The sequence below is a fragment of the Alligator sinensis genome, unplaced genomic scaffold, assembly GCF_000455745.1.
Source record: "Alligator sinensis unplaced genomic scaffold, ASM45574v1 scaffold420_1, whole genome shotgun sequence".
NCBI classification, from domain to species: Eukaryota; Metazoa; Chordata; order Crocodylia; family Alligatoridae; genus Alligator; species Alligator sinensis.
In genome coordinates this window covers 624761-635740 of record NW_005842298.1, presented here as the reverse complement: position 1 = coordinate 635740, position 10980 = coordinate 624761, and the positions used below count along the sequence as shown (strand labels likewise).

The following is a 10980-nucleotide window of genomic DNA, read 5'->3' as shown; positions in this document are numbered from 1 at the left end:
GTGGCAGCAGTGGGGGGGCTGGGGTGGGGCATGTGGGCCTTGCAAGGGAGGTGGTAGCCCCTGTGGGAGCCATTTGGCCCCCGTTGGGGTGCCATACCACTTGTGTGGGGGCCAAATCCCCTCTTGGGGGGCTGAACCCCCTTGTGAGAGGGCCAAATCCCCTGTTGGGGGGGGCCAAACCCCTTGTGTGGGAGTCATCGCCCTGTGGGAGTGCAGCCAAACATATTCATGAATTCATGAAACATGTATTTAGAGTTCACTTTATTATTATGATAAGAGAGTAGCTTTAACACTGTAATCAATAAAACATTGTCCAACTGATCGCTGTCTCTCTCTTGCTCTCTTTCTGTATAGTGGTCTTTTGTTTTACTTGTGGAGGAACATGGATTTTGGGGTATTTTACAGAGTGACTTCGGGATTTTTTTTTATCAGACCCCAGTTTTCCAGTACGGAACACCAGAATTCCTGCTACGGAGACCAGTGGCAGGACCCTGCTTGCTCAGAGCTGGCACCTTGGACCCATCTGGCTGTGGCTGACCTCCTGGACAAATGGGGCCAGGAGGACATGCTTTGACAGTTCAAAGCAGGGCACCACACCTGGAACATCTTCCAGGTGATAGCTGCCCAGATGGCCGGGCAGGGGGCACAAATGGTAGTAGTGCCGCACAAAGGCCAACCCTGCAACCACCGTCTACTGGCAGGTGGCCCAGAGGGGCAGACGCCTCTACTGGCTGTGCAGTCCCCATCCAAGTCTGGCAGGTGCACAGCAGGTCACAGCCCCAACTGCCAGACTGCTGAAGTTGGTAGAGGGTGCAGGGAACTCTCAGGGCTGCTTCAGCAGTCCAGCTGGCACAAAGGGTAGTGTCCCCAGGTACCAATTGGCTGGGCCCCAGAAGCTCCTGAGAGCTAGTAGCCCTGAGCTACTTGCCAGGGCGGCTTTTTATACTGCTGGGGCCAGGACAGGGCAGCTTTTTATACTGCTGAGGACAGCACAGGTGCTGGCCCCAGGCTCTAGTTCCCCCTGGCTGAAGATCCAGGAGGAGCCAGGCAGGGGTTTTTTGCCCCAAGTGGCACAATTTGCTCCACACCAAAGTGCATGTCCGAGCACGTGCTCTGAAGCAAAAAGCCCTGGTTCAAATTTGCACCACTTCTATTTGAGTTGCTGCAAGCGCATGTACTTGCATGTGTGGCCGCGCCCAGTGGGAGGGACCAGTGCCAGACTTCCAAGGCACGCAAAACTGGCACCCTGTCCCTAAAACCCAATCCTAACGTATCTCAAAGAGCCCTCTACTAATTGAGAGCAAGTGTTTTCTTGGGCCAAAAAAATAAAAGCAGAAAATGTTAAAAATGGCTTATAGAGGACTGCTGAAAAGGTGGATTGGAATTTCTTGCAAACAAGGCAATACTAGAGTTTGATCTTCAAGGCCTAAGGGTAGACATACTTCTCTTTTGACCTACCCAACCAATATTCAAGAAATCTATGTGTTTTACACCTGCCACTTTTAACACAGTCCATCATTTTGGCCTTTGTTTGTTTTATCCCTTATTAACTTTTCCGTTAGCACTAACAATAAATGGATCCAAGAAATGCTTTTTAGTAAAACTTGCAAACTGGAAGCTAACATGGTACAACCACTTACTGCTTACATAGTGAGGGCTAACAACTCTGTGGGACGATCCATTTCAAGAGTGTACCTTGAAATATGGTTGTCTCACTTTGTTTTGTCTCCTAGATTTTTCTCCAATTAAAATTAATTGTGGCTTTCTTCCCTCTCTCCTTTGCCCATAAACAGTTGGATGCTAGGCTTTAAAAGTCTGAATATTGCAATAACAGTACAAACAAGCAAACAAACCCTGCACCCTGTCCTCCCCAGCAATCTGTCTCAGTATCTCAGAAGCTTTGCAGGGAGGCCATTTGTGTATCAGAGGCATCTGTATCAAGGAAGGAGTTGACTAGCCAAAAGCTGTCATTAGGGAGTAGGGCTAGGGACAGACATTCAAAAAGCCTGAACCTGAATTGGTTCAGCCTTTGCAGGTTAGTCTAACTTGACCAGGCAGAACCGGTTGGAAACTGGACAGACATTCTCTTTGATCTGAGGAAATTCAGGCACATGCCTTCAGTGGCTCAAGCTAGAAGCCGGAGGACACTAGAGCAGCCCTCCCTTCCCTTGCTCAGAGTTGAGCTGAGGGGGGTGTGGCTAGGCCCTGGCAGGACTCTCTCATTCAAGAGGTCTGCCTGCAACATCCCAGGATTTTCCCTGATGGCTGCTCAAGGGGTGGGAGAGTTGCCAGCCCCCAGACCCTTGCTAGCACTCTGAGGCAAGGGGTGGGGGTAGGGGTGTCGGGGGGTGCAATGCATGCATCTCTTGATGATACGGAGCTTTTCAATTTCCCTCCCTGCTTGTCATACTGTCTGCAGCAAACTGACAGACAAGCAAAATAGCCCAGAGCTGATAAAAGTCTTTATCACCCAATTAGCAAAACAATAGCCTCTCTCCCATTACTTCAAACTCTTCTTAAACAGCTTACCAGGGGTGACCTGTTGATTAGCTCCAGAAGCCCTGTTCTGTCTACCTGCCTGCCCCAATGAAATTGGAGAGACATGCACATTAGACACCTCTCGGCATTAGCTAGCACGCTACATGCCTAGGGTCCATGCTGTAGAAGATGGGAGGGAGGGAGTGGGGAATTCCTGCCTGAGCAGGGATAGGGCAGGGAGAAGCCAGCAGACCCTGCTGTGTCTGCAGTCTCTGCCAGAACCTTATATAGCACTAGCTAGTATACCACATGCTAGCTATGGTCTGTGCTGTGGGAGAGGGGAGGAAGGGATCCCTGCTTAAGCAGCAAGTGGTGAGAGGGGAGGGGGCAGGAGGCACGGGGAAGTCAGCAGACCCTGCTATGTCTGTAAGTCTGTGCTGGAGGAGCTCTGCCCAGGGAGCAAAGGGGAGGGACCATCCTTTCTGTGGAGCAGAGCGCCCTGCCCAGCCCAGAGAGCATGCTGGGGTCAGCAAGGGGTCTGGGACAGACATTGCATAAACTGGTTTAAGCCAAATCAGCTAAGTCTAATACTACATTCAACCAGGTTTATCTCAAACTGGTTTCAGCCATTTTCAAGGTGGTTTATGTGCACTGAACATCTGTTCTGTTACAGGTTTAAACCAGTTTCTGATCACTTAAGCCAGTTTATGTGTAATGTCTGTCCCTAGCCCAAGAGGGAACTCAACGGTGCTCTGACATGCATGTCTTAGAGAAAAAGTTTTCTAATAATTGCTGTCTGATACATATTGCATATGCCTTTAACTTAAAAGAAAAAAAAAACAACCTTGTCATGACTAAGTTGCAGTCACTTTTTTTTTTAAAAGCCTGCAGCATATCTAGTACTTAAGATAAATTATTCGTTTAGTGTTGCTTTTCAGTTGTTAAGCTACTTGCATTAAATAAATGCTGGTTTTCCATTTTTAAAGGGAATGTGTTTTATTATGTCAGCTTTTTAAATGTGTATATATGGATAAAAGGGAAGCGGCTCAACAGCAGTAGGATCTTATTTCATTTTTGGAAATTAAAATATTTAAGTTAAGCATCTATTACCTCGTTTTATGGAAGTAGTTTCTGGTAGAAAATGGCACTTTTTTTTCCAAAAAAAGAAAGAGAAGCCACACAAACTAAGCTATTACCTCCTCTTCCAAATCTTTTAGGATTTTATTTTGAAACAATTCCTACATCTTCAAAGAAGTTAGATAGCTCACTATAGTTGCAAAATTAATATCTAGTAAACTTTACTACTACAAGTGTGAGTTTTCCCCTGTAACTGTAATGTAAGCTTCTCCATTATAAGAACAAAGTAGAAAGAGTCTCTGACGATCCTGCTATTTGATCATGGTACACAGTACTCCTGACTTAGCAACTGCACTACTCCTAATGATATGCCTTATTACAATTACATTGTATGTTGCAGCTATACTATTTTATGTAATGGAGCTGGATCAGTGGCACAGTCTCAGAGGGTGCTGTCCTAGTTTTTGCCATGATTCATTGTAGATAAATGAGTGATCTACTGTTCTGCCTTGATTGTCCAGGAATGGAAGGGTTGATTTTATATTTTGGTGAAATCTATTCTATTTAGTCTATCAGCACCTGTCCTTTGTAAGTGGAAGGGAAGTGGGGCAGTTCAAAAAAATCAAATTTCCATGATTTAGCTTTACTTACTGTAGGGTAAGAACGGACAGATGAAACTGCAAGTCAGTTGATATGCTAGCAAGTGCCAAGTTCCCACTTAAAACAGCATAATTGTTAGTCTGTTGATACCTATGGTGAATATCCAGGAAAATATTTCTGAAGTGGCAGGGTAGGCTTTTTGGATGAGTGGCAAGGACAGACATTTTGTACTGTAGCATTCTCACTCTCTGAGATTTGGCCTTGCTGAAGAAGCTTGAACAACAGAACAACCAGTGTTCAATGTTACTGTGTTACTCCTGGATCCTCCCTGCCTTGTCTAGTAAGCCTCTTGATGAGTATTTTTCCTTAATAGTTTATAGAAGCAGAACAGTCTGAGATGCTCTGCTTTGCAGACTCCAGGCATCAGGCACTCTACACAAAAGATTAATTTAGTGAGGCTTTCCTCACATGAGGAAACATTGTTTCAAATTGTTTTTTATTTTTCCTTCTCCAACCATTTGTGCTGGAAGCTTTTCCTTGTACTGTTGGGTTATCTGGACTAACCTTGGATTAGACACACAGGCACTTATGTCATTCCTAGCATTAGTTTTATTCTGAATAGCAGTATGCCATGATTTTTCCATAACCTGTCTTTAACACACAAGTGTAGTAAAAATTCATTTGACATCTTAATAGGGCCTTGATAAAATGGTAGCAATTTAAATTGGTGAGAGAGATCTGCAAAAACCTTTTTTTTTTAAATGTGTTTTTAGTAAATTATGCTGTTGGCTCAGGAAAGAACACAGACTAGCAATACCTTACCCAGTGGGTGTTCATTGTAGGCGTAATGTCTAGTCCAAATAATAGGAACCACAATGGGAAACTGCTATTGATCTTATGTACATATAATTATTAGATTGGGAGAAAGAATTATCCTTTGTTTAACTGGAGAACCTCAGGCATTCTCCTGCAAAGAAATAAATATTGCTAATCCTGGGGTTTGAGCAGGAGTGTGTTTTCATTGGTCTTTTAAATATAACCATGCTGCATCCTTTCAAAAACTCCCAGAAGATTAAATCCAAAAAAAAGACAGACATTTAACAGAGTTCTTAAATCTCCTCCTCTCCCCTAACTCCCCTGAAAATCAGCTTGTAATGAAAATAACCAGGGCATACGTAATTTTTTTATGAACAATTGGAGGTTTTACTTATTACCAGTTGAAATGCTTGACTAATAATAGCTAGTTAAAAATAATGTACATTTAAGATAAAATGCATCGTACATGTTCTCTAAATGCTTTGTTGAATTTGTACTCTGTACCAAAATAGTTAATAACACAGTAATTGTTTGTCAATACATTACAACAAATTGTAATCACCAGTGGCAGGGGAAATGCATGATTATTTAATGAGATGTTTCTGGGTCTTGAAAACGTCTGCTTTCATGTGGGTGGTCTTTTATTTTGTCAACGGCTGAGATCTAAATTGATTTAGCCATTTTTTGGGTGCTTACCTTAAGATACTTTGAAAGGCCTTTGTGTTCAGTGTGCAAGTGTTCGTCATTTTTAGCAAACCCAGATCTCCCTAGATATCACATGATGCGCACACAAACTGATAGGTCATTTTGCAAAAACACTGGTTCAGGTTTACAAAGGGGCTTTTAACATTCCTGCATCCCCACTGTGTGGCATTAGCCACCCAGGAGGAAGATACTGCACAGGTCTTGATCCAGTGATCTGATGCACCATGGTTAATGCAATGTTATAAATGAAGGATTTTGTTTCTGCTATGTCACTTTTCCAGCTAATATGTTATATGAAAGGTACAGTCAGATTTTGCTTGTTGTCATGCAGATATGAACAGATTTGGGTGCTGTTTCCTCTCGAGTCAATTCTGAATACAGCTTTATAAAATACTGAACATTTTTCTTGCTTTTAAATTGCTCAGTCATTAATATTTCAGCTTTTAAAATATTTTTCATTTTCTATTCTCAGACTCTCTCTCGGTCTCCAGTAACGATGCCAGTCCTCCTGCCTCAGTAACATCGTTACAGCCCCATATGATTGGTGCACAGAGTTCACCAGGTCCCAAACGTCCTGGCAACACCCTAAGGAAATGGCTTACCAGTCCTGTGAGGCGCCTTAGCAGTGGAAAGGCAGATGGGCACGTTAAAAAATTGGCACACAAGCATAAGAAGAGTAGAGAGGTGCGCAAAAGTGCTGATGCTGGCTCTCAGAAAGACTCTGATGACAGTGCTGCTACACCCCAGGATGAAACTACTGAAGAGGTGAGTGTTTGGGGCAAACCTTTTGTGGCCTATGCCTGTTGGACATGACTTGGATTCTCAGTTTTGGTATGCTAGGTGGTACTGTAGCCTGGCGATAGATTTTCTTTTGCCATTTTGTTTTCTGTAAGCAAAGTAAAAATGGCATCTCCTAAAACTCACCTGTCTCAAGTTTAGCACGGCCTTCAGTTTCACAGATCCCTTGAGTTAATAGTAGGACTGAGTGATGAAAGCAGTCTAATTTAAAAAAAGAAAAGAGAGGGAAGGAAAATCTCTTGGCTTCATATTCCATAGCAGAACTCCCCTTTCTCACACTATGGAGGACTAATGTTCTGATAACGAGAAAAATTGCATGATTCTTTTTCCTCCTTTCCATTCCAAAAGAACGAAGGAGACATAGGGCATGTGTTGGCTTGTTTGTTTTTAACTCCTTTGAGGCCAGATATTGCTAAAATGCAAGAATTTCATACTGTTTGCTGTATTCTGCTGGATTGTCCTGGGAAATGGTTCACTTTCTCTAATTGAAGGGTGGTTAGCATCTGTTAAATAATACCTACATAAGCATTCAGGAGAAGTAAAGCAAAGGGAGTGGAGAAGTCTTTCTACTGAATTTTTTCCCCATGTTCATAACTCTCATATATAAATAGGCCTTGGATCCATTTTGATACCATTTGGACCAAATTTCAGTTTTGTACATAGCCCAAGTTGAAGTTAGTGCCATCCTAATGTATTCAAGGAGACAGTCAGGTTTATGCTGTATTTTTTCACCTTTTACTTCCTTTAAATCTAAATATTGGTTATATTATCTAAAGAATCTTATTACTCAGATTACAGGTAATCTTGTGGCCAGGTCACCTACCAACATTCTCAGATTAATTATATAGAAGATCAATTAGTATCTAATATAAACTTAAATATCTGGCATATTTTATTAGATTCAATGTGTCAGTTAGGGGATACAATAGCAACTGGCAAGGAATGGACTCAGGGTTTAGCACCATAAGGGTGTGAGGACTGCAAGTTTGGGAATAGCAAGTTTGGGAATAATTTGGTGCTCTCCTCAAATGCCTGGATGTAAAAATATAACTTTTTCCTAGATTGTGAAATAGTATTGGCAGTTTGACTGGTCATGTTATTTCATTACTGTATATGGGGAATAGCCCTAAGGTCACAACTTTGAGGTAGACAAGAGTTGGTACAAATCATGCCACTTACTCCAAAGAGAATTTAGTTTTGTTTTTAAGATAACTGATCTACCTCTAGGTTTTTTCTTAAGTCTCTCTATTTCTACTCTTTTTAAAAGCAACAATGAATATAGAAAAGTGTCAGAATCTCTCAGGGTGTAATATGGTTTTGCACTCAGACAGTACTGCTTAGTTTGAAGACCTCTAACTTAGATATCTCATCTTTCCAAATCTGATTTAGGTAAATGTTAAACCCATTTTACAGATAGTACATGGATGGAACCTAGCTCCAAACTCTCTGGTTTTCCAGCATGTTCTCTGGTAAAATATCTCAAGCTCTTCTGAGTTAGAATCATAGAAAGTTAGGGTTGGAAGGGACCTCAGGAGGTCATCTAGTCCAACCACCTGCTCAAAGAAGGACCGTCCCCAACTAGATCATCCCAGCTAAGGATTTGTCTAGCCGGGTTTTGAAAACCTCCTAGGATGGAGCTTCCACCACCACCTCTCTGGATAACCTGTTCCAGTGTTTTACTACCCTCCTAGTGAGACAATTCTTCCCAATATCTAACCTAAACTTCCCTTCCTTCAGCTTGAAATTGTTGCTCCTTGTTCTGTCATCTGCCTCCATTGGAAACAGTTTAGCTCCATCCTCTTTCAAACCCCCCTTCAGGTAGTTGAAGGCTGCTATTAAATCCCCTTAGTCTCCTCTTCTCTAGACTAAATAAGGTCAGTTCCCTCAGTATTTCCTCGTAAGTCATGTCCCCCAGCACCCTCACCATTTTGGTTGCCCTCCGCTGGACTATCACTAATTTGTCCACGTACTTCCTGTAGTGGGGGCCCCAAAACTGAACACAGTGCTCCGGATGTGGCCTCACCAGTGTTGAATATAGGGTGGAATAATCACTTCCTTTGACCTACTGGCAACACACCTACCAATGCAGCCCAGCAGTGGCGATGCATAGGGGGTGCATGTGCTGATGAGCCCCGTCAGGCGACGGGCGGGGGGCACAGATGGAGGTGTCCAGCCGGGGAGTTGGTGCGGTCAGCCATGGGGGATTCCCCCCCCCCCCCCCCCCCCACCCCCCCCGCCCCCCATCGCTGACTGGTTGCTGGGGGGGCATGTGTCCCCCCCCGACTAAGGTGGCACCAGTTGCCCATGCAGCCCAGTATGCCATTAGCCTGCTTGGCAACAAGGGCACATTGCTGGCTCATTTTCAGCTTATTGTCCACTGTCACCCCCAGGTCTTTCTCTGCAGAGATGCTGCCCAGCCAGTCAGCGCCTAGCCTGTAGCGGTGCATGGGATCGTTCCGTCCTAAGTGCAGGACTTTGCACTTGTCCTGGTTGAACCTCATGAGGTTCCTTTTGGCTCAGTCCTCCAATCTGTCCATATCACTCTGAATCCTAGCCCTATCCTCCAGCATATACACTACTTCCCCCAACTTGGTGACATCTGCAAACTTGCTGAGGATGCACTCTATGCCATCTTCCAGGTCGTTGATGAAGACACTGAACAAAACTGGCCCCAGGAGTGACCCCTGGGGCACTCCACTTCATACTGGCTGCCAACTAGACACCAAGCCATTAATTACTACTCTTTGAGCCTGATGCAGCCAGTTTTCTATCCACCTTCCAGTCCATTCATCCAGCCCATATATCTTTAGATTGCCTGGGAGAATGTTGTGGGAGTTGTATGTTTTCTGGCTGCCATACCTATCTAGCTATCGCAAATTGCGTGCTTTTGAAGGGATTAGATTTCTGGCAGCCAGTCGTTTTCTTTTGAAGAGATATTTTCAGCTATTTCTAGACTTGTCAAGAGGGTTATGAACATTGAGTTGTCGGACTTGATCTACTTTGTGGTCCTTTGAAGGAGGTAAAGGAGTTTGAATGTCTTGATATTTGCAGAGAGGTCGAAATGAGGGGCTAAGCAGTGGCACACTCTCCAAATCCTCCTCCTCTGGCATGCAGAGCTGTGGCGAGGAGGAAGGTGAAGAAGGAGCAGATGCTGTACCACTCCCTCCACCAATGGCAATTCAGCAACACAGTCTACTCCAGCCAGATTCCCAGGATGACAAGGTAAAAGGAAAGCATGGAAAAAATTGATAAGCAGAGAGAGTTTAATCAAAGAGAACTCTTTCTTATCTAAGAATGAGCACTACTGCATTAAATGTGTGTCATCTTGAAATGTTTAAAGCCTCGTTGTGTCATTTTGGGGCATCTTGGGTTTGGCTACAGAGAAAACATGTAGATCGTATGCAATTGTACAGTTGAGTACAAAGCAGAAGTATTTTATAGGCAAGCTCAGAAGGATCTTACACTGAATGCAGGGATGGGCATCTGTTTTGTGTGCCTATGAACATATAAACACAAGCCTAATATATGCACCCTTTCTAGTGTCTTCATTTTTTGTAAGCAGGGAAAAGTTAAGATTGGGAGTCATTGATTTTTTTAAATGAAACCCTTTTACCCTGTATATTATTCAGCAAACAAATCTTTTTTTTTTAGCCTTACCTCTGAAATGTTTTGTGTATCTTCTTTCATATACACAGGTCGACTGAAATTAGGAATAAAGGTACAAGAGCTTATTTGTTAAGAGATACCATAGTTTTCCGAGTGTCTGTAATGAATTTCCCTCTACTATGACTCCACAATAGTTATTTGCATCCCAGAAATACTCAGTGTACTTAAAAGGAAGAAGCAGCAGTAGCCATCCTTTTAGATTGAGAGTAAAAGAATGAATCTGAAAATGCAAACTTGGTCATTTTCCAGTAGATGTGTAAATTCAGCAAATGAATCTTATTGTCTTGTAACACAGTTGTTAAAAAAAAAAAAAAAAGTCCTCCTCATGCATAGATCGAAGCCATTTATTTCAATTTTCAACCTGGGTCAGGATTTATGGGATAGTTAAAAAAGCCTGAAAAAAATTATTTGAAAATTGAAACGTTGATTTTCACAGCACAGACCTTCCTTCTAATATCATTGCATCCCCACTGTGCTGCTTAAAACATACCAGTGTTGAAACCTATAGTATGAGCTCATTGTGAGTGAATTATTTTGGCAGTTACTTACAGCTTTGAGTGAAACATGTTTTTGGCAGGTTTTTTTCCTCTCTCTCCTGCACTCATGGCGTTTTCTCCTAAGGATCTCAGTCATCTCTAAACAATCATTTCCTGAACTGCAGTGACTTCTTCCATATTCTGCATACATTAGTTTCCTGTATGTTTTCTGAACTAGAAACTATTGGAATACTGATATTAATGAATAAACACACAGGAAAACTGCAGAAATCCAATTAAAGATTTATTTTCTTCTGATCTTATGTAGTCTTTTGGGGTTCTTCTTCCCAGTAGGTAGAAGATG

General features: G+C 42.9%; 1 protein-coding gene across 16 annotated transcripts in view; it reads left to right on the top strand.

The window, feature by feature from the left end:
- Positions 1-10980, top strand: part of TRIO (trio Rho guanine nucleotide exchange factor) — a 466181-nt gene that overhangs the window by 418017 nt on the left and 37184 nt on the right. For 13 of the 16 annotated variants that reach the window (XR_003095137.1, XR_003095138.1, XR_003095139.1 and 10 more), the window contains 2 exons: positions 6149-6441; positions 9526-9696. Coding sequence is in view for 12 of the 16 variants with exons in the window: in XM_025209612.1 (XP_025065397.1) it covers positions 6149-6441; positions 9526-9696 (464 nt within the window). In the remaining 4 variants the exon portion in view is untranslated. Of the gene's footprint in view, positions 1-6148; positions 6442-9525; positions 9697-10169; positions 10193-10980 lie in introns of those variants that run through there. The other 3 variants (XM_025209622.1, XM_025209621.1, XM_025209623.1) reach the window with 2 other exon arrangements.